At 45.7% G+C, this 23,057-nt stretch overlaps 1 protein-coding gene across 1 annotated transcript in view; it reads left to right on the forward strand.

The window, feature by feature from the left end:
* The window catches only part of hk2 (hexokinase 2), a 76,852-nt gene that overhangs the window by 21,788 nt on the left and 32,007 nt on the right, over positions 1 to 23,057 (forward strand). The window contains exons 5-10 of the mRNA XM_072665288.1: positions 541 to 636; positions 1,109 to 1,208; positions 1,555 to 1,738; positions 5,731 to 5,892; positions 11,762 to 11,995; positions 16,073 to 16,377. Coding sequence (XP_072521389.1) covers positions 541 to 636; positions 1,109 to 1,208; positions 1,555 to 1,738; positions 5,731 to 5,892; positions 11,762 to 11,995; positions 16,073 to 16,377 — 1,081 coding nt within the window. The remainder of the gene's footprint in view (positions 1 to 540; positions 637 to 1,108; positions 1,209 to 1,554; positions 1,739 to 5,730; positions 5,893 to 11,761; positions 11,996 to 16,072; positions 16,378 to 23,057) is intronic.

The following is a 23,057-nucleotide window of genomic DNA, read 5'->3' on the forward strand; positions in this document are numbered from 1 at the left end:
CACACTGATTGGTTTATTACTGCACGTTACGCCAAAAAAACCACACCCATGATTAATTAAGAGACTCCGTACATGACTTTTGAGCATTTCGAGACAAGCAAGGAAAACTTTTCCCGTCGTTACCATAGCAAAGACGCACCGACACGCCCCCTATATCACGGTACAGCGCAGTTGACAGGCCCCTAGTGTTTGTAGACTTGCTTGTTGGTGCCCTCTAGAGTTTTGTTTATAAGAAAACATCAATACAAATGGTTGTTATTATGCTATTATAGTAATTAATATTATTATTATCGGACTGGATTTACTACAGCACCTATTACCAGCGATGTCCTGAGCCGAGCCGATCCAGTAGATTGGGATCAAGGCCGATCCAGGCGTATTAATGGATCGGGTATCAGCTTTTAAGCCAAATTCGGTTCTGATCCTTAGTTTTGTTGTAATGGAGCACCACTCTAGCGTCCTCTAGGGTCAAACCCACCATACTACCCCAATATGAATTTTTAGTCACCGTTTTCTATGGCTGCTTCTGCCTCTCTGTAGAGTTTCCTGGTGTCGTGGACGAAGGGCTTCAAGTCGAGCGGTGTGGAGGGCAGGGACGTTGTGAGTCTGCTGAGAAGAGCCATCAAGAAGAGAGGGGTAAGAACCAGCGGCAGCTTCAGGCTGATCTCAGACGGGTTTTTACAGTTTGGGGGTTTTACAAAGCTTGGTCTCAGATTTGCATATTTAATCCCCCCTGTATTTCGCTCATAGTCATCCGAGTTTGCTGAATCGTTAAATGTCAGCCAGTGCTGAGATTGAAAAGCTGAAAGAAAGCGCAGAACTTTGAGAAGAGTGTGAGCTCTGTGAGAAGTGCAGTGTGGTCGCAGGTGCTGAGTTTACTTGTCAAAGCTGCATAGCTGCACTGTTTATTTGCCTTCAGCAAAAACCAGAATCCCTCTTTGAAATGCTGTTCTTTGGGGGAAAAGCGTGTCATAGGGATCTGAAGGAGTCGAGTTTCAGTAAGGTTACGGGTTTTTGTGCTTTTATTCTGTTTAAAGTTTGAAAGATAAAATCACAATTTTATTTATTTATTTATTTATTGTTGTTATTTCCCTTCCTCGTCTAAAAGGACTTCGACATCGACATTGTTGCTGTGATCAATGACACTGTCGGAACCATGATGACCTGCGGTTATGACGACCATCACTGTGAGATCGGCCTTATCGTAGGTTAGTCACCTCTGAGACTTGTGGCTCTTAGGCTGGCAGTTAAGCTTAAACAAAAAATATAAATAAATAAATAAATATGAATATATATATATATATATATATATATATATATATATATATATATCAAAAAATTATATATACTAAAACTGCACAAAACATATATATATATATATATATATATATATATATATATATATATATATATATATATATATATATATATATGTGTGTGTGTGAGTGTGTATATCATATGCATGTATAGCTGTGCATGGGTCAGGTTATTGTTTTCTGGTGGAAAAGTCATCACCCCTGATGAAGACGAGCCCTCTGCTCTGGGTTTCTGCAGGTACGGGCACCAACGCCTGCTACATGGAGGAGATGCGTAACCTCGAGCTGGTGGAGGGTGACGAGGGCCGTATGTGCGTGAACATGGAGTGGGGGGCGTTCGGAGACGACGGCAGCCTGGACGATCTGCGCACTGATTTTGACCGCGAGATTGACGCCGGCTCACTCAACCCGGGCAAACAGCTGTGAGTGACACAAGTAGCACTTGTCGCTAACGCCACGTTGCTAACACTACACAACCATGCCTGAGCGACTGTGAATGAGCGACCTGCCACCCCTCTCTCTGGACGCAGAGTCTTTTTTGATTTATTGACTGGAGTACAGTTCATGTTGTATTCTGATCAATACTGTTAAATATCTCATTCGCTTCTTTACACGGGAAGGAGCACTGATTGGCTCTGTCGATTCTTTTATCTGAGGAAAAGCTGAATGGCAGGGTTTTATTGGCTCCTATTCCAGTCATGCAGATTTCTCCTGTACAACATCTGGAGATTTCAACCCTTACATTTACATTTAATACATTTAGCAGACGTTCTTCTCCAGAGCGATTTACAAAAGTGCTTCACCTCAGCTACTTTGAAAAGACAAAAAATTCAAAGATCCTCTAATCTTAGACTCTACTAAACATAAAGGTCAGTAAGGTGACCACTCTGCTATTCACCCTCAAGTACTCTCAGAAGAGGAGGGTCTTCAGTCTGGGTTTGAGGACAGCGAGTGTTGGACTGCTGTTCGGACACCCAGGGGAAGTTCGTTCCACCACTTCGGTGCAGGACAGTAAAAAGCCTGGACGCTCGTCTTCCGTGGATCTTAAAGGATGGCGGGTCGAGCCGAGCCGTACTTGAAGCTGGAAGGGCTCTTGGTGCAGATCGGCTTTTGACCATCGCCATCAAGTACGGAGGGGCTGGCTGGTCCAGTCTTGGCTTTGTAGGCCAGAGTCAGGGGGTTGAATCTGATGACCTGGGCAGCAGCTACAGGAAGCTACAGTGAAGCTACAGTTTTTTTTTTTTTTACAGCCCAACGCTCGCTGTCTTCAAACCCAGACTGAAGATCCTCCTCTTCTGAGAGTGCTCAGGTTAAGAGAAGAGTATTACTTGTTTTTAGTAGAGTCTAAGATTAGAGGGATCTAGTCTGTATAAACTAGCTGAAGGTCTTTTCTGAGTAAACAGTGAAGCACTTTTGTAAGTCGCTCTGGAGAAGAGCATCTCCTAAAGGCCTTCAGTGTAAATGTAAACGTAAATGCTGGGATACTGATGACGAATTAAAATTGCACTTAAATTCCACTTTATGATTCGGATACACAGAAAAATAGCCAGCATACAATTTTTTGGACATTGCATTTCCCAGACATCCCAGGATCCTAGTTCCTAGTTCCTCTAGAACAGAGACTGACTTGGACAAACCACTTGGACTGACCTTATGCCCATATTAATAAGAGGATTTTCAAAAATGGGTGGTCTTGCCCTTTAAGAAATGAAAGCAGGCTTGTAAGACTTTCACTAAGCATCGAACAGCAGCACTCGTGAGGCATGAGCTCGTTCCCTTCCATAGTTTTATTTATGAACAACAACTGTTGTTTATTCTGATGCACTTGGGAGGGAGAACGCCGAGCTCTTCGTCTCTGGAGGAGTTTGACTTGGCAGTTAGTTTGAGAGTAAATTGCGAATGCATCCAGTGAATCACAATGTTGTAATTTGAGTTATTAGTGTTCTGTGCTTGTTCCTGGTCATCAGAATTTGCTGCGTTTGATTTGCTAAATCTTTTACGCACCAGTTTAAATGGTATTAATAATAGGCTCCCCGCTGAGCTCCGGCTGTAGTGTGTACAGGAGTGTGAAGACCATGGAAATGGCCAGTAGTAATGCATTATCCCTTATCCATTACATTTATGGTATTTAGCCGATGCTCTTCTCCAGAGCGACTTACAAGGTTCCTCCTATTACAGAGGAGGGCCAATGTAGTGTTAGGAGTCTTGCCCAAGGACTCTTATTGGTGTAGCGCAGCATAGTCACCCAGACCGGGACTCGAACCCCAGTCCTCCACGCTGTGTTATCGGTTGCACCACACTAACCTCTCAAAAGTCAAGTGCGAGTCCTGGCTTTCCAAACCATTCAACTTTCAGCTGCCCACGTCGCCCAGACTGATTATACATGTATCTGTGCTGCTTGTCTCATCAACTGATTTGCTGATATGTGGAGAAGAGGACATGTGGAGTGGGAGGGCTTCCAATCAAATGCTTTTATATTCATAAGCCATGTACATACACACACACACACACACACACACACACACACACACAGGTTTGTTTTTAAACAGTGTGAGGATCTGGGCTCATTCATACAGTACACTCCTAAAGCTAAAGGTGCCTCAAATGGTCACTTGAGCGATGTCCCAGAAGAACCACCTTTGGTTCCCTAAAGAACCATGTTTGTAATAGAGATGTGTGTTAATGCAAATGTTCTTTACCAATTTAAAGGTTCCACAGGCTCCTCATGATATTCTTAGTATTTTATTATATATATATATATATATATATATATATATATATATATATATATATATATATATATATATTCGTTCCTTCAAAGCCAAGTGTATCAGATCTGTCTGGTTTGGTTTGATTAATCCATACCCTGGTGAGAACGCTGCTCTTTGAACCCTATCACTCACCAAACAAGCTTGAACCATTAAATAATGCAGTGTTTATTTTTTACCTCATGATCAATTATAAACAAACAAACAAAAAAAACTAAACCAATTTGCATGTAGGACTTTTATTTTGTATCATATTTGATATATATGGGTTTTTAAGACCTCTGCAGCATCAGTGTGATAATTAAAACATTAATAGAATATTAGTTTCTTAAATGAAAATATTAATTAATAAAATATAAAATGTGATATTTATATGACATTATATCTAATGTCATATTTCCTATTATATAAGTAATAGCAATAATATCGAATACATTAAAAAACAAAAAATTCACAAATTAATACAAAAAAAAATGTTTTATGGTGTATCATGCTTGCACTGCATGCACCAGAAAAGTACATACAGATCTTGACGTCTGAAATGACTTTAGTGAGTTTTAAGGGTTAAACAGTTTTGAGTTCTATATGGTTTAGTTTGTTTAAAAAACAAAATCCCTTCTATGAGCAATAAATTCCTGATGTTTCAAATATAATAAAATAGTAATAAAAAAATAAAAGTCCTGGAACTGTTAAGTGTTAATTCTTCAATCCCAATCTTTTCTAAGGCTGTACGATGAATCAGATTTTTATCATTACCTCATTACCTGAGTCTCCACACCGGACACATCATTAAGAGCTGTGATGACCGATCCAATCCAATTACGCTACATGTGCTCAGTGTGAGAGACGTAATTAGACTGACCGCACTGTCCGCTGCTGTGTCTGACATTACAGCAGAGGGCCAGTTGTGAATCCTGCTGTCAATCACAGTGGCTCTGATTGAGAGAAAATCAAGCAGAAAGTTCTGATCAGTGGATTTTGGGGGCTTCAGAAACGCTGACGGAAACAGGGGAAGGTTCTTTAGAGCCTTAAAAGCTAATTCACACTTACAGCGTCTGTATTTAGATACTGCAAGCAAGACAGCATGATGGTAATACTGCGGTATCGGAGTAATGAGATAATGAGGACGGTATTTCAAAATTACGACGTCTACGATGTGTCACATTTCGGTTCTGTGTCTATATCTAGTACACGGCCATATAAGCTCATTTCCCCTTGCACATTTAATAGGGTCTCGGGGTGGGGGGGGGGTAGCTGTGGGAGCTCACTGATTGGTGATGTCACACTCTTAAATTTGTATTTTTTTTTTTCATTTAAGTTGCAAGCCCACCGTAGTTGCAAGCCCGTCAGAGTTTGCTGGATGCAGCTGTGCTGAAAGATGATCGGTGATCAGTATTGATTTCAAAAACACTGGCCGGTCCATCTCCAGTTTAAACAGGGGACAAAATGGACCACGGTCTGCTATCAATTTTTTTTACATGCATGCCAATAATTAATAATCAATACCGAGTTTGAGCTTGAGAATCGATACAGTATCGCAAAGCATAATATCATGATACTTCAATATATTGATAATCGATCAACTGTAATAAGATAAGGTAAGATAATCTTTTATTAATGTGTGTGTGTGTGTGTGTGTTCTGCAGCTTTGAGAAGATGATCAGCGGGATGTACATGGGGGAGCTGGTGCGCATCATCCTGGTGAAGATGGCCAGAGAGGGCCTGTTGTTCCAGGGCCACACCACCCCAGACCTTCTGGTCACCGGCCACTTCAAGACCAGCTATGTCTCTACCATCGAGAATCAAAAGTCAGTACCCTTCAACACAGACTTCAATGTGTGTGCGCGCATGTGCTTGCCTTCATATACTAAAAGGACAAAAGTATTGGGACACCTGCTGATCTGTTGTCATCTTCCTAAATAAGGAGCGTATCCTGCTTTGTTTGTTGGAGTAACCGTCTCTACTGTCCTACACCTTATTATCCCCCATTATCTCCTCAACTCAAAAGTACTGGATGGAGCTCCACCATCCATCATTTCAGAGAACACAGCTCCTCCACTGCTCCACAGCTCAATGCTGGGGGGCTTTATACCCCTCTATAGCCCAGTCCTATTCTATTGGCAGTCCTTCTATACAGGGACTAGACAAGCTGTGTGCTAAAGTGGCAGAAAGCGTTCATTAGAAGGAGTGTCCGCAAACATTGGGACAGGTAGCGCAGGTCGTGTGTTTTGGGAATGTGGGCGTCAGGGAGGTGCGAGTGAGTGGGATGTGCGTCATGTCGGAGGTCTTGGACAGGATGTTTGCTGGAGAGATGAGGGAGTGCGTCTGAATAATAACCGTCATTAGCGGCGGAGCTCCGGCTCGCCAGCACATGCCAGTGGCACCTCGTCAGGTCTGCTCATTAGGGGCCGCTTTCATAAAGCCGGGGCCGAACACCAAGTGAGGTCAGCAGTCACTCAGCGCAGCCGGCTCCTGTCCAGCTGCTCCGGACAGGGTCAGGCTGGAGGATCTCCCCATTTCCATCAACTTCACTGCATAACCGAACACTTCACTGTTGTCCTCTTCTCCTTCTTCTTATCTTCATCTCCTCCTCCTCCTATTTATGCTTTACCTCCTCCTTCTACTCCTCCTCCTCCTCCTATTGATGCTTTACCTCTTCCTCTTCCTCCTCCCTCTATTTATGCTTTACCTCCTCTTCCTCCTCCCTCTATTTATGCTTTACCTCCTCCTCCTTCTTCTATTTATGCTTTACCTCCTCCTCCTTCTTCTATTTATGCTTTTCCTCCTCCTCCTTCTTCTATTTATGCTTTTCCTCCTCCTCCTTCTTCTATTTATGCTTTACCTCCTCCTCCTTCTTCTATTTATGCTTTTCCTCCTCCTCCTTCTTCTATTTATGCTTTTCCTCCTCCTGCTCCTTCTATTTATGCTTTACCTCCTCTTCCTTCTATTTATGCTTTACCTCCTCCTCCTTCTTCTATTTATGCTTTTCCTCCTCCTGCTCCTTCTATTTATGCTTTACCTCCTCCTGCTCCTTCTATTTATGCTTTACCTCCTCCTCCTTCTTCTATTTATGCTTTACCTCCTCTTCCTCCTTCTATTTATGCTTTACCTCCTCTTCCTCCTTCTATTTATGCTTTTCCTCCTCCTCCTTCTTCTATTTATGCTTTACCTCCTCTTCCTCCTTCTATTTATGCTTTACCTCCTCTTCCTCCTTCTATTTATGCTTTACCTCCTCCTGCTCCTTCTATTTATGCTTTACCTCCTCCTGCTCCTTCTGTTTATGCTTTACCTCCTCCTCCTCCTCTTCTTTCTATTTATGCTTTTCCTCCTCCTCTTCTTTCTATTTATGCTTTTCCTCCTCCTCCTTCTTCTATTTATGCTTTTCCTCCTCCTCCTTCTTCTATTTATGCTTTACCTCCTCTTCCTCCTTCTATTTATGCTTTACCTCCTCCTCCTCCTCTTCTTTCTATTTATGCTTTACCTCCTCCTCCTCCTCCTCCTCCTCCTCTTCCTTCTATTTATGCTTTTCCTCCTCTTCTTCCTTCTATTTATGCTTTACCTCCTCCTCCTTCTATTTATGCTTTACCTCCTCCTCCTTCTATTTATGCTTTACCTCCTCCTCCTCCTCTTCCTTCTATTTATGCTTTACCTCCTCCTCCTCCTTCTATTTATGCTTTACCTCCTCCTCCTCCTTCTATTTATGCTTTACCTCCTCCTCCTCCTTCTATTTATGCTTTACCTCCTCCTCCTCCTTCTGTTTATGCTTTACCTCCTCCTCCTCCTTCTATTTATGCTTTACCTCCTCCTCCTCCTCCTTCTATTTATGCTTTACCTCCTCTTCCTCCTTCTGTTTATGCTTTACCTCCTCTTCCTCCTTCTGTTTATGCTTTACCTCCTCCTCTTCCTTCTGTTTATGCTTTACCTCCTCCTTCTATTTATGCTTTACCTCCTCTTCCTCCTTCTATTTATGCTTTACCTCCTCCTCCTCCTCCTTCTGTTTATGCTTTACCTCCTCTTCCTCCTTCTATTTATGCTTTACCTCCTCCTCCTCCTCCTTCTATTTATGCTTTACCTCCTCCTTCTTCTATTTATGCTTTACCTCCTCCTCCTCCTTCTGTTTATGCTTTACCTCCTCCTCTTCCTTCTGTTTATGCTTTACCTCCTCCTCCTTCTATTTATGCTTTACCTCCTCCTCCTCCTCCTTCTGTTTATGCTTTACCTCCTCCTCTTCCTTCTGTTTATGCTTTACCTCCTCTTCCTCCTTCTGTTTATGCTTTACCTCCTCTTCCTCCTTCTATTTATGCTTTACCTCCTCTTCCTCCTTCTGTTTATGCTTTACCTCCTCCTCCTCCTTCTGTTTATGCTTTACCTCCTCCTCCTCCTTCTGTTTATGCTTTACCTCCTCCTCCTCCTTCTGTTTATGCTTTACCTCCTCCTCTTCCTTCTGTTTATGCTTTACCTCCTCCTCCTCCTTCTGTTTATGCTTTACCTCCTCCTCCTCCTTCTGTTTATGCTTTACCTCCTCTTCCTCCTTCTGTTTATGCTTTACCTCCTCCTCCTCCTTCTGTTTATGCTTTACCTCCTCCTCCTCCTTCTGTTTATGCTTTACCTCCTCCTCCTCCTTCTATTTATGCTTTACCTCCTCCTCCTCCTTCTGGTTATGCTTTACCTCCTCCTCTTCCTTCTATTTATGCTTTACCTCCTCCTCCTCCTTCTGTTTATGCTTTACCTCCTCCTCCTCTTCCTTCTGTTTATGCTTTACCTCCTCCTCCTCCTTCTGTTTATGCTTTACCTCCTCCTCCTCCTTCTGTTAATGCTTTACCTCCTCCTCCTCCTTCTGTTTATGCTTTACCTTCTTCTATTTATGCTTTTGCTGATACAAACACTGCTAATCAGTACGATCAGTAACGACTGGCTTTCCAGACCCGTAACTGTGCTTTATTAAGCTGAGTACAGCCAGCTGGGTCAGCTGGGTCTGACCTTTATTCAGGAGTCTGGACTAATGGAAAGCACCGGTTCTGCTTTGAGTGATGGGTGTTTCTGAGCTCTGCTGTAGGCATTTGTGATCCAGCTTTACTGAGAAACCAATAATAATAATAATGATAATAATAATAATAATTCTTGGTTCCCCTACTTTGAAGCTAATAGGCAGACCTCTCTCTCGCTCTCTCTGTCGCTGATGTAGTTTCCTAAAAACCACCTTCTCCTGCTGAAAAACGAAGCATCGCTGTCTCCTCTGCTGCTGAAGGTGGCGTGTGGCTCCTCCCCTGCAGTGCTCTGTGACTGTAACTTCTGTTTATGCTTTACCTCCTCTTCCTCCTTCTATTTATGCTTTACCTCCTCCTCCTCTTCCTTCTGTTTATGCTTTACCTCCTCCTCCTCCTCCTTCTATTTATGCTTTACCTCCTCCTCTTCCTTCTGTTTATGCTTTACCTCCTCCTCCTCCTCCTTCTATTTATGCTTTACCTCCTCCTCCTTCTATTTATGCTTTACCTCCTCCTCCTTCTGTTTATGCTTTACCTCCTCCTCTTCCTTCTGTTTATGCTTTACCTCCTCCTCCTTCTATTTATGCTTTACCTCCTCCTCCTTCTGTTTATGCTTTACCTCCTCCTCCTCCTCCTTCTATTTATGCTTTACCTCCTCCTCCTTCTGTTTATGCTTTACCTCCTCCTCCTCCTCCTTCTATTTATGCTTTACCTCCTCCTCCTTCTATTTATGCTTTACCTCCTCCTCCTTCTGTTTATGCTTTACCTCCTCCTCTTCCTTCTATTTATGCTTTACCTCCTCCTCCTTCTGTTTATGCTTTACCTCCTCCTCCTCCTCCTTCTATTTATGCTTTACCTCCTCCTCCTTCTGTTTATGCTTTACCTCCTCCTCCTCCTCCTTCTATTTATGCTTTACCTCCTCCTCCTTCTATTTATGCTTTACCTCCTCCTCCTCCTTCTGTTTATGCTTTACCTCCTCCTCCTCCTTCTGTTTATGCTTTACCTCCTCCTCTTCCTTCTGTTTATGCTTTACCTCCTCTTCCTCCTTCTATTTATGCTTTACCTCCTCCTCTTCCTTCTGTTTATGCTTTACCTCCTCTTCCTCCTTCTATTTATGCTTTACCTCTTCCTCCTTCTATTTATGCTTTACCTCCTCCTCCTCCTTCTGTTTATGCTTTACCTCCTCTTCCTCCTTCTATTTATGCTTTACCTCCTCCTCCTCCTTCTGTTTATGCTTTACCTCCTCCTCCTCCTTCTGTTTATGCTTTACCTCCTCTTCCTCCTTCTGTTTATGCTTTACCTCCTCTTCCTCCTTCTGTTTATGCTTTACCTCCTCTTCCTCCTTCTGTTTATGCTTTACCTCCTCCTCCTCCTTCTGTTTATGCTTTTCCTCCTCCTCCTCCTTCTGTTTATGCTTTACCTCCTCTTCCTCCTTCTGTTTATGCTTTACCTCCTCTTCCTCCTTCTATTTATGCTTTACCTCCTCTTCCTCCTTCTATTTATGCTTTACCTCCTCTTCCTCCTTCTGGTTATGCTTTACCTCCTCCTCTTCCTTCTGTTTATGCTTTACCTCCTCCTCCTCCTTCTGTTTATGCTTTACCTCCTCCTCCTCCTTCTGTTTATGCTTTACCTCCTCCTCCTCTTCCTTCTGTTTATGCTTTACCTCCTCCTCCTCCTTCTGTTAATGCTTTACCTCCTCCTCCTCCTTCTGTTTATGCTTTACCTTCTTCTATTTATGCTTTTGCTGATACAAACACTGCTAATCAGTACGATCAGTAACGACTGGCTTTCCAGACCCGTAACTGTGCTTTATTAAGCTGAGTACAGCCAGCTGGGTCAGCTGGGTCTGACCTTTATTCAGGAGTCTGGACTAATGGAAAGCACCGGTTCTGCTTTGAGTGATGGGTGTTTCTGAGCTCTGCTGTAGGCATTTGTGATCCAGCTTTACTGAGAAACCAATAATAATAATAATGATAATAATAATAATAATTCTTGGTTCCCCTACTTTGAAGCTAATAGGCAGACCTCTCTCTCGCTCTCTCTGTCGCTGATGTAGTTTCCTAAAAACCACCTTCTCCTGCTGAAAAACGAAGCATGCTCCTCTGCTGCTGAAGGTGGCGTGTGGCTCCTCCCCTGCAGTGCTCTGTGACTGTAACCACATTTGCTCTGATTGATGGTTTGCTGGCGATCAGCGGTGGCTTGTTGTTTTCCTCACACCACCTTCTGAATCACACCGCTCTCCCGCACAGACATCCATCCGGTGGCCGGGGTGGTGTCAGGAGAAACCTTTATGAGGCTGCTGCTGTAGAATTGCTTGTAGCACCACCATCATTCCAGAGAGCACGGTCATTCCACTGCTCCACAACTTCCAATGCTGGGGGGCTTTACACCCCTCTATAGCCCACGCCTGGCATTATTAGGCAGCATGGTGCTGATAGGCTCATGTTGGGTTATCTGGTCCAGAGAGTCCTATTCTTTTGGCAGTACTTTTCTACAGGGACTAGACAAGCTGAGTGTGTGTGTGTGTGTGTGTGTGTGTGTGTGTGTGTGTGTGTGTGTGTGTGTGTGCGCATTTGCACATCTGTGTCAGCAAAGGGTGCAACTTAAAGTAGCTGAATGCATTCATTAGAAAGGGTGTCCACAAACATTTGGCCAGGTGGTGTATGCGGCTAAGCTGTTCCGTGCTTTGCAGGGAGAAGGAGGGGCTGGTGTACGCCGAGCAGGTCTTGCGAGGTCTGGGTCTGGACCCGTCGGCTGAGGACTGCGTGGCCCTCCAGCGCGTGTGTCAGATCGTGTCCACGCGAGCGGCGCACCTGTGTGCAGCGACGCTGGCCGCAGTCCTGCGGCAGATCCGGGACAACAAGGCGGCGGAGAGACTGCGCACCACCATCGGCGTGGACGGATCCGTCTACAAGAACCACCCGCAGTGAGTCCGACTCCGGACACGCCGGAACACAAAGCTGCTGAGCTCATCTCACCTCGACACTCCTCATTACTCCTAACTTTCTCTCTCCTTCTCCTGAGCGCTCTCTCTCTCTCGCGCGCTCTTGCGCATGCTCTCTTGTGCTCTCTCTCTCTCTCTCTCTCTCTCTCTCTCTCTCTCTCTCTCTCTCTCTCTCTCTCTCTCTCTCTCTTGTGCTCTCTCTCTCTCGCGCGCGCGCTCTTGCACTCTCTCTCGAATTCTCTATCTTGCAAGCTCTCTTGCCTGCTCTCTGGTGCATGCTTTCTCTCGCGCTCTTGCACATGCTTTCTTGTGCTCGCTCTCTCTCTCTCTCGCTCTTGCACATGCATCTTTTGAATTCTCTATTTTGCTCTCTTGCACGCTCTCTCATTCTTGCGCTGTCTCTCTCCCTCTCTTGTGAGCACTCACTCTCTCTCTCCCACTCTCTCTCTCTCTCTCTCTCTCTCTCTCTCTCTCTCTCTCTCTCTCGCTCTTGCACATGCATCTTTTGAATTCTCTATTTTGCTCTCTTGCACGCTCTCTCATTCTTGCGCTGTCTCTCTCCCTCTCTTGTGAGCACTCACTCTCTCTCTCCCACTCTCTCTCTCTCTCTCTCTCTCTCTCTCTCTCTCTCTCTCTCTCTCGTGCGCTTTCTCTGTTTCTTAAGCTTTCTTGCACTTGCTCTGACTCTCTGGCACACTCCTTCTCCTTTACACACTCTACCTTGTGCTCTCTCTCTCTCTGTCTCTCTCTCTTACTCTTTCTGTCTGTTTCTCTGTCTCTCTCTTACTCTCTCTGTCTCTCTGTGTCTCTCTCTCTGTCTCTCTCTTTTACTCTCTCTGTCTCTCTCTCTCTCTCTCTCTCTCTCTCTCTCTTTTACTCTCTCTGTCTCTCTTTTACTCTCTCTCTGTCTCTCTCTTTTACTCTCTCTGTCTCTCTCTGTTTCTCTCTTTTACTCTCTCTGTCTCTCTCTCTCTCTCTGTCTCTCTTTTACTCTCTCTGTCTCTCTCTCTCTTTTACTCTCTCTGTCTCTCTCTCTCATTTACTCTCTCTGTCTTTCTCTCTCTGTTTCTCTCTTACTTTCTTTCTCTCTCTCTCTCTCTCTCTCTCTCTCTCTCTCTCTCTCTCTCTCTCTCTGTCTCTCTCATTTACTCTCTCTGTCTTTCTGTCTCTCTCTCTCTGTCTCTGTCTCTCTCTTTTACTCTCTCTCTCTCTCTCTCTTTCTCTCTCTCTCTCTCTCTCTCTCTCTCTGTCTCTCTCTGTCTCGCGTTCTCACTCTTTCTTTATCTTACCAGCTCTCGCTCGCTCTTGTGCGCTCTCACATACTCTCTCTCTTGTGCCTACAAGCTCTGTTGCCTGCTCTCTCGTTCTTGCACGCTCTGTCCTGTGATCTCTCTCTTGTGCTCTATCTCCCTTATGCTTTCCTGCACATGCTCCGACACTCTCTGGCACTCTTGCGCTCTCTCACAGTTTATTGCGCTCTCGCGCACCTTCTCTCTGTCTCTCACATTCCCCTTCTTGTGCTCTCACGTTTTTTTTTTTGTGCTCTCTCTTTCTCTTACTCACACTCGCTCTCTCTGTCTCTCTCTCTCCTACTTTTTGTCTCTTTCTCTCTGTCTCTGTATTATTCTTACGCTGTCTCTCTTACTCTGTCTATCTGTCTCTCTTTCTCTTACACTCTGTCTGTCTCTCTTTCTCTTACTACTTCTCTCTGTCTCTCACTCTGTCTGTCTCTCTTTCTCTTACTACTTCTCTCTGTGTCTCTGTCTCTCTCTCTCACACTTTGTCTCTCTCTGTCTCTTACTCTGTCTCTCTCTCTTACACTTTGTCTCTCTCTGTCTCTTACTCTGTCTCTCTCTCTCTCTGTCTCTCTCTCTTGCTGTGTGTTTCTTACATTCAATGTCTCTCTCTCTTACACTCTATCTCTATATGTCTCTCTTACTCTGTCTCTCTCTCTCTTACTTTCTGTCTTTCTCTCTTACTTTCTGTCTCTCTCTGTGTCTCTCTTGCGCTCTCTCTCTCTCTCTCTCTCTTGCTCTGTCTATCTGTCTCTTTCTCTTACACTCTCTCTCTCTTACTTTTTCTCTCTCTGTCTTACTCTGTCTTACACTCTGTCTCTTTACTTTCTGTCTCACTCTGTCTCTCTCTCTTACACTCTCTCGCTGTGTGTCTCTCACACTCTCTCTCTCTCTCTCTCTCTCTCTCTCTGGCCTTTTCCTTCCATCACTTTTACTTTTTACATTAAGTTTCTTTGTTTGTTTGTTTATTTTTTGGTAAATAACACTGAATACTCGAGCTTCATATGAAACTGGGTCCAACCGTGCTGCCCAGTACGCAGCCAGCTAATCACGTCCACAGAGATGCTCCTCTGCTCATTAGCAGCTATTGTGCTGTGATGCTCCTGAAGCACAACACTGAACCAATCAGCACCAGGCAGCAGCGAGGGGACTAATGAAGGACCATCCAGATGCCTTCTCCTAATGAGTGATAAACTCTTCTAGAAACGTCTACTGAAGAGACTAAAGACACAGTATTGCCGCCGTCACACACAAACCTGGTATCTCCAGGATTTGAAAATAGGCCCACCTTATTTGGCAACGCCCCCATTCCAGAGCTTTTCTGATGGTTTACGGTCGTATCGTATTCGAAGTGAGCGCAGTCTGACGTAGCTACTGCTGTGGACCCCCCCACCCAACCACCAGACACCAACACCAGAACATCCTTCCCCAGAGAAATGGCTCGGTAATGAGGCTCCAGAGAAGTGGACGTATCTGCTAACGTCTAACCTGTTAGCCTCACAAACACCAGATGCGCCCAGTTGACCGAAGCACCGTAACCAAGCCATTTCTCTGGGGAAGGAACCTTCTGGTGGTGGTTTCTCCTCTGCAGAATAGTAGTATGGACGTCTGGGTGGAGGTTTTACATTTTGTGCCTTCAACCAAAGATGCAGGTCCCCTTCTTTGGTTCTAAATAGTGTTAAATAGCCTGTTGGGATGTCGGGTTAGCATAGCTAGCTACTCTCTGACCAGTGGCCACTTCAGACTGCACTCACTTGGAATACGATACACGTGGGCATGGCCAAATAAGGTGAAAACAGTACTGTGATGAGGATTTCAGCACCTATTAATCCAGTAAAAAGGAGAAACAAGAGCTTCTCATTCTGAAGAAAGAAAGTAGTGAGATCTTGTTGGTGAGCTAGTCTGAAGAACAGAGCTCGGTTCCTCCAGGGTTCTCCTGGACGCCCCCCAGTCCAGCCAGCACAGTGTGGAGGATGTGTTCAACTCTATAGCCTCTACAGCCCACAACTGGCATTATTAGGCAGCATGGAAGCAGTATGTTCATCTTGGTAGATCCAGAGCTCCAGAGAGTCCTATTCTTTTGGCAATACTTCTCTACAGGGACTAGACAAGCTGTGTGCATCTGCACATCTGTGTTGGCAACGGATGCAACATAAAAGGGGTGCTCACAAACATCTGGACATATAGCATGTATCTTGTGAGCTAGTCTGAAGAACAGAGCTCGGTTCCTCCAGGTTCCTCAGGTCCAGCACAGCGTGGAGGATGTGTTTAACTCCATCAGCAGCAGCAGCAGCAGCAGCAGCTCACCTGATTTACCATCATTAAGCCCTGATTTACCTGATTTGATCTGAGGAGAACTCTAAATAATACTAGACTCCATGAGGAGAACTTTGGAGATGTTCTAATGATGCTAATGATGGAGAACCACGACCGTATTAGTGTTTATTCTATTATCAGTGTTTTACTGAGGAGATAAACACTCACTGCCCAGATCAGCAGCCTCACACTCTAAGCATTTCTATTGGTCCAAACTCCTTAATAATGCCCTTGACTTCAGAGGAACCTTTGGAGCAGCAGGTGTCTACAGATGTTGGGAGATATGAAAGCAGGCAGATGTTCTGCTGCACTGTGATGTCCAGTGTAGGCCCGAGGGCTGAGAGTCTTAGAGGGTCTGCTGGAGATCAAAGCTGAGGAATGCTGCTTATCTAGGCAGGTGCACATTTACCCATAAATCCAATATCCTCCTCCACCCTTCACCCCCCAGGTTTGCTCGCCGGCTGCACAAGATGGTCCGGCGTCTGGTGCCGGACTGTGACGTGCGTTTCCTGCGCTCTGAAGACGGCAGCGGGAAGGGCGCCGCAATGGTGACAGCGGTGGCGTACCGGCTGGCGGAGCAGCACGCGGAGCGCCAGCGGGTTCTCGACACCCTGCGGCTCAGCCGGGAGCAGCTGCTGGAGGTGAAGAGTAGGATGGAGGGTGCGATGAAGAGGGGACTCGCCCGAGACACTCACGACTCGGCCTCCGTCAAAATGCTGCCTACATACGTCCGGTCCACACCTGACGGAACAGGTGAGCTCTCTCTCTCTCTCTCTCTCTCTCTCTCTCTCAAGAGACACTAAAAATCCCTCATCTATTAAAGCATCAGTACATAAATGTAGTAAAGAGGCTTCCAAAAGTGTACACACACACACACACACACACACACACACACACACACACACACAGACCGATCAGCCATATCATTAGCACCACCGGCATAGTCCTCCTTTCGCCGCCATTCAAAGCGAGGACGTCTGAAGGTGTCAACACATTAGCAGCAGGTCCTTCAAGCCCTGTAAATTGTGAGGTGGGCGGGGCCTCCATGAGAATCAGTGAGCCTTAGGTGGTGCCCATGACCCTGTCTCACCCGTCCAGTGGTTGACCTTCCTTGGAGCGCTTGAACCTCCAGTACCAGGAACACCCCACAAGACCTGCCTGATGTTCTGGAGATATTCTGACCCAGTCCGGTCGCCCACTCTCTTGCGCTCTCTCTCTCTTGCGCTCTCTCTCTCTTGCGCTCTCTCTCTCTTGCGCTCTCTCTCTCTTGCGCTCGCTCTCTTGCGCTCTCTCTCTCTTGCGCTCGCTCTCTTGCGCTCTCTCTCTCTTGCGCTCGCTCTCTTGCGCTCTCTCTCTCTTGCTCTCTCTTGCTCTCTCTCTCTCTCTCTCTCTCTCTCTCTCTCTCTCTCTCTCTCTCTCTCTCGCGCTCTCTCTTGCTCTGTCAACACTCTCTATCCTAATCTCAACTCGTTGTCCCTCGCTCTCTCTCTCTCTCGCTCTCTCTCAATGTCTCTCGCGCTCTGTGTGAGAGAGCGAGACAGAGGCACATCGAGTTTGAGATTAAGATGGAGAGTGTTGACAGAGCAAGCGAGCGAGCAAACGAGCGAGAGGGAGGGAGGGTTGAGCGATGGGATAAAGGCCCAGTCCAGGCTGACTGAGGCTCAGTTGATCTGGGCTGCCTGATGTTCTGGAGATGTTCTGACCCAGTCCAGTCACCCATCTGGACAAGGACCTTGGGTTAAACCGCCAGGCTTGAAAAGTGCCGATTAACCTACCCACTGCTCTCGCGCTCTCCCTCTCTCTCTCTCTCTCTCTCTCTCTCTCTCTCTCTCTCTCTCTCTCAACACTCTCTATCTTAATCTCAACTCGTGTGAGTGGAAATGGTGGTCCTAAACGTTCTCCACACTCTGATAAACAACGCAGAAGAATGGAGAACAATGCAGAACGGCCCGTCAGACCACCCTGAAATCAGCACCCGTCGCACAACAGCTTCCTCAGAACCACAGCCAGCAAAAGTGCCTGAAGCTGGAAAGCTGCAATTTCTGCTAATTGTGGCCGATTTAGTGTAACGGCACAGAACGCAGCTGTAGATACACGTGTAATTACCTCGTAGAGACGCGCGTCCTCTCCTCTCCCAACGAATGTTTTCCCCGTCCTCCACCATTCAGTTCATTATGCAGCTTTAACATGAAGGCACTGGAGCCTCCGTTACTAGGAGCTGGAGCTGTGCTGATGGAGGGCAGAGGGGGGAAGGTGGTGGAGCCGTGAGGAATGAGAATGAGGTGGGAAGGTAGCAGTTTGAGTCTGCAGTGCCTCTTAAAAAACACACGAGCTCTCAGCTTACTACCGCTGTAGCTAATCGCACATCAAACTGCCCCCCTCAGGACCCCCACTCTCCCCTCCTAAGAGCTTGTTGACATCTCCTAAGTGCAGTGAAATGGGAGCTGTCAGCGAGCTCGGGACAGAAGATAAAGAGGAAGTTCAGTGCTGGTGTTTAAAGCGGCTGCGGCACCGAGGCGTGGCCGCAGTTGTGTCCGCTGTACTGCACCGTACGTGTACTTGTGTCTGACCCCACCCATTCCTCCTGCAGTACATGATGAGCAGGGTTCTAGGCTCGGTCCATTTTGACCTTTTTAGATATTAAAAGCATTTTTGAAGTTCAAGTACAAAAGAGCCCTCAAGCACAACAGTAACAGTAGAGGGGGAAAAGGCCAAGTACGAGAAGAAGCACAAGCCCGAATTAGAGAATATAGAAGAAGCACTTGAACTTATGGTTCTTCTTTTACTTGAACTTGAGGTTCTCCTTCTACTTGAACTTGTGGTTCTTCTTCTGCTTGTTCTTGAACTTGTGGTTCTTCTTCTACTTGTTCTTGAACTTGTGGTTCTTCTTCTACTTGTTCTTGAGGTTCTTCTTCTGCTTGTTCTTGAACTTGAGGTTCTCCTTCTACTTGTTCTTGAGGTTCTTCTTCTGCTTGTTCTTGAACTTGAGGTTCTCCTTCTACTTGAATTTGTGGTTCTTCTTCTACTTGAACTTGAGGTTCTCTTTCTACTTGTTCTTGAACTTGTGGTTCTTCTTCTGCTTGTTCTTGAACTTGTGGTTCTTCTTCTACTTGTTCTTGAACTTGTGGTTCTTCTTCTACTTGTTCTTGAGGTTCTTCTTCTGCTTGTTCTTGAACTTGAGGTTCTCCTTCTACTTGTTCTTGAGGTTCTTCTTCTGCTTGTTCTTGAACTTGTGGTTCTTCTTCTACTTGTTCTTGAGGTTCTTCTTCTGCTTGTTCTTGAACTTGAGGTTCTCCTTCTACTTGAATTTGTGGTTCTTCTTCTACTTGAACTTGAGGTTCTCTTTCTACTTGTTCTTGAACTTGTGGCTCGTCTTCTACTTGTTCTTGAACTTGTGGCTCGTCTTCTACTTGTGGTTCTTCTACTTGTTCTTGAATTTGTGGTTCTTCTTCTGCTTGTTCTTGAATTTGTGGTTCTTCTTCTGCTTGTTCTTGAACTTGTGGTTCTTCTTCTACTTGTACTTGAACTTGTGGTTCTTCTTTTGCTTGTACCTGAGGTTCTTCTTCTGCTTGTTCTTGAACTTGTGGTTCTTTTTCTACTTGTTCTTGAACTTGTGGTTCTTCTTCTACTTGTACCTGAGGTTCGTCTTCTACCTGTATTTGAACTTGTGGTTCTACTTGTACTTGTGATTCTCCTTCTACTTGTACTTGTGGTTCTTCCTCTGCTTGTACTTGTGGTTCTTCCTCTGCTTGTACTTGAACTTGCAGATCAGATCTTTTCAAGGCATGTGCGATTACTCGTATTACCTCAAAAAGAAGAGAATGAATGAATTCCATACTGCCGGCTTTTGTGATGTTCCCAAAATCCACTGACCAGAACTTTCTGCTCCTCTGATTTTCTGTCAGAGCCACTGTGATTGACAGCGGATTCACAACTGGCCCTCTGCTGTAATGTCAGACACAGCAGCGGACAGTGCGGTCAGTCTAATTACGTCTCTCACACTGAGCACATGTAGCGTAATTGGATTGGTTCTGTCATCACAGCTCTTAATGATGTGTCCGGTGTGGAGACTCAGGTAATGAGGTAATGATAAAAATCTGATTCATCGTACAGCTTTAGAAAATATCTGATCCTTTCTAAACTGTGTTTAAAAAGAGGGTAATGTTACTGGTTAAAGGGAATGATGCTCAGCATGGTCATGCCAAAATTTCATCATTATATTTACATTTCTTTTTACCTTTTTAACTAAATGTAACAGTGTTCTAGTCCAGAACCGTGTATATCCATTTCTGCCTTTTTGGACTTTGACATAAAAAGTCTTTTTGACAAGTACAAGTAGTAGTAGAGGGAGGACAAGGACTAGTAGAAGGAGGACAAGTAGAAGGAGGACAAGTAGAATAAGGACACAGAGAAGTGGAAGGAGAAAAAGTAGAAGGAGGACAAGGACAAGTAGAAAGAGGACAAGGACAAGTAGAAAGAGGACATGAAGTAGAAGGAGGACAAGTAGAAAGAGGATGGGTAGAAGTAGGACAAGGACAAGTAGAAGGAGGACAGGTGCAAGTAGAAGGAGGACAAGAAGAGGTAGAAGGAGGACAAGTAAAAGGAGGACAGGTGCAAGTAGAAGGAGGACAAGAAAAGGTAAAGGTGCACGTATTTGTCACTGTACACTGTACAGCGAAATGTGTCCTCCGCATTTAACCCATCTGGTAGTGAACACACACTCACACACACACACGTGTTAGGGGCAGTGAGTACACACACACCCAGAGCGGTGGGCAGCCAACTCCAGCGCCCGGGGAGCAGAGAGGGTAAAGGGCCTTGCTCAAGGGCCCAACAGTGGCAGCCCGGGAATCGAACCCCCAACCCTGTTATCGACAGCCTGGAGCTCTAACTGCTGAGCCACCACTGCCCCTGAGGTAGAAGAGGTAGAAGTAGAAGGAGGACAAGTGCAAGTAGAAGGAGGACAAGAAGTAGAAGCAGCACAAGCCCGAGCAGCAGTTTCTCCTTGCAGAATCGTACGTGACTCAGATCCGGAGTTCCGGAGTCCTGAGAGAACGATCAGTGATCAGCTGCAGTGAGTGTAAACACAGGAACACACAGATCCCTCTGACCGTAAAACTATCTCTTAATGTCCTGGAGCTCTTATGAGTCTGGACGTTTTAACAAGTTAGAAAAGAAGGTTGAAGAAGACGCAAGACCGCGATCATTGATCATTGTACGCAGAAGATGAGAGACTGACATTCTTTATTATTTTCTCGTTATCCGAGTGCTGTCCCAAGAGCCCTTATATAACGTATCTGGAAACAACGGAGGGAGCACTTGACCTGAGCTTTACAAAGCAGGAGAGTTCGCCAGGTTGAGAGCTGAGGTGCAGAATAAAAGGGCGGAAGGCCTTAACAGCGTCTTCTATTTGCTGCCACACCTGGAGCCCCAGCGATGAAAAGCAGGAGCACAGGTGAGCGGATGCATGAGAGAGATATGGAACAAAGAAATGATGCAAGCAGGTGGCTGAAGGACCAAAAAGGACCAGGATGGAGAGGGCTAGATGGTTTCTGCGAGATTGGCTGTGGAGTTGAGAGTTGAGCTTTCAGGTCCGAAGATCTAAAGAAATCGGATCAATCGAGCTTTATCATGATGTTTGCGGGGAAACTTCGGAAAACCGAGAGGTTTCCATTGATTAGCTCAGGAATCGATGAGGAAATAAATGACTCTTTGGTCTACCGTGGTTCCTTAAGTCTGGTCCTGGAGGTCCAGCACATTTTGGTGGTGCAAGGTGTAGACCGCATCTGGTAGGGCAGCATCCCCCTGGTTAACATCATCATCATGTGAGTTGTGAGGTGGGACGCCCGGGTGCCTGTGACCCTGTCACCGGTTCGCTGGTTGTCTCTCTTAGAGCGCTTAAGGTATTGACCACTACATTCCATAAAAATCATCTTGGACCCAGTCGTCTAGCTCCCCCGCCCCAAACCAAATGTCTCCAGAGTCCCACAGTGCTGTATATGCCAGGGTCTTCCAGTCCGCCCCGGGAGGTCCAGCACATTTTTTGGTGTTGCCAGATCTAACCAGCTTCTTTGTGGGACGTCTCAATGACTACTGGTCAGTCTAGAAGTTTCCCCTTAAAATTCAACATCTCAAAGGTTCCACAGTGCTGTATATAGTAGGGTTCCTAAAATCTGGTCCTGGAGCAACGTGAGACCTTACAGCCTTGCGGAATGATGGTCTAAGAAGTTACGGCCTTTTCCTGACCCAATTTGAATATTTTCAGGCCAGAAGATCTGATCACAAATCGAGCTTTCACACCTGTGGTGTAGATTCAGCAGAGGATCCGGAAAATGAGTTTTTCATTGGTAAGTTTAGGAAACGGTGATGAGAAAAAGAACTCTTGTGTACCGTGGTTCCTCAAATCTGGTCCTGGAGGTCCAGCACAAGACAAGAACCAAACTGTGATGGCTAGACGACCTACAGTTGAGCATCTCCAAAACCTACAGTCAGGTCAGTACCTAAAGTGCTCCTAGAAAGGACAATCAGTAAACCGGCAGCAGGGACACCCCCCAATACTCCTGGACGTCCCACCTCACAACTCCCAGGACTCACAGGTGGGCGGAGGGAAGCGGATCTTTGACATAAAAAGTCTTTTTGACAAGAACAAGTAAAAGAAAAATCTCAAACCCAGGTACAAGTAGTAGAAGTCGAAGGAGGACAAGGACAAGTCGAAGGAGGACAAGTAGAAGGAGGACCAGGACAAGTAGAAGGAGGACCAGGACAAGTAGAAGAAAGACAAGGACAAGTAGAAGACAGACAAGGAGGACCAGGACAAGTAGAAGACAGACAAGGAGGACCAGGACAAGTAGATGGGGGACCAGGACAAGTAGATGGAGGACCAGGACAAGTAGATGGGGGACCAGGACAAGTAGATGGAGGACAAGGAGAAGGAGGAGGACCAGGACAAGGAGAAGTAGAAGTAGAAGAAGGACACCCCCTGATGCTCCTGGACGTCCCACCTCACAACTCCCAGGACTCCCAGGTGGGCGGAGGGAAGCGGATCTCTGAGGATACGGTGCTGTGTCAGGACCTCCCGTCTGTCCCGGCACCCAAAGGCTTGAGCTGTAGCTATCCAGGTTGCTCAGAATCTAGAAGAGAGCAGAGCCATGTTAGCCTTGTGATTGGTCAGGGGTTTGCTGATGTAAACCTGACCCACCTTTAGGACCGCCCATTTCACATGGAGAGCAGAGACTATTAATAGACCTTAAGAGGATCTTCATAAGACATACTTTGTATGTTTGATCCGGGGGCCCTGAGGAGCCAGATTAGCTTCATTGGTAAGAAAACTCAGATTTAGGTTCCTAAAGACTTTTAAGCAACACCTGTTCTCCTATGGCTTTCTCTGGTCTCGTTCTCAGATTAATATGGGATGGAAATGGTAGCTTTCTTGA

The sequence above is a fragment of the Salminus brasiliensis genome, chromosome 20 (assembly GCF_030463535.1).
Source record: "Salminus brasiliensis chromosome 20, fSalBra1.hap2, whole genome shotgun sequence".
Taxonomy (NCBI): Eukaryota; Metazoa; Chordata; class Actinopteri; order Characiformes; family Bryconidae; genus Salminus; species Salminus brasiliensis.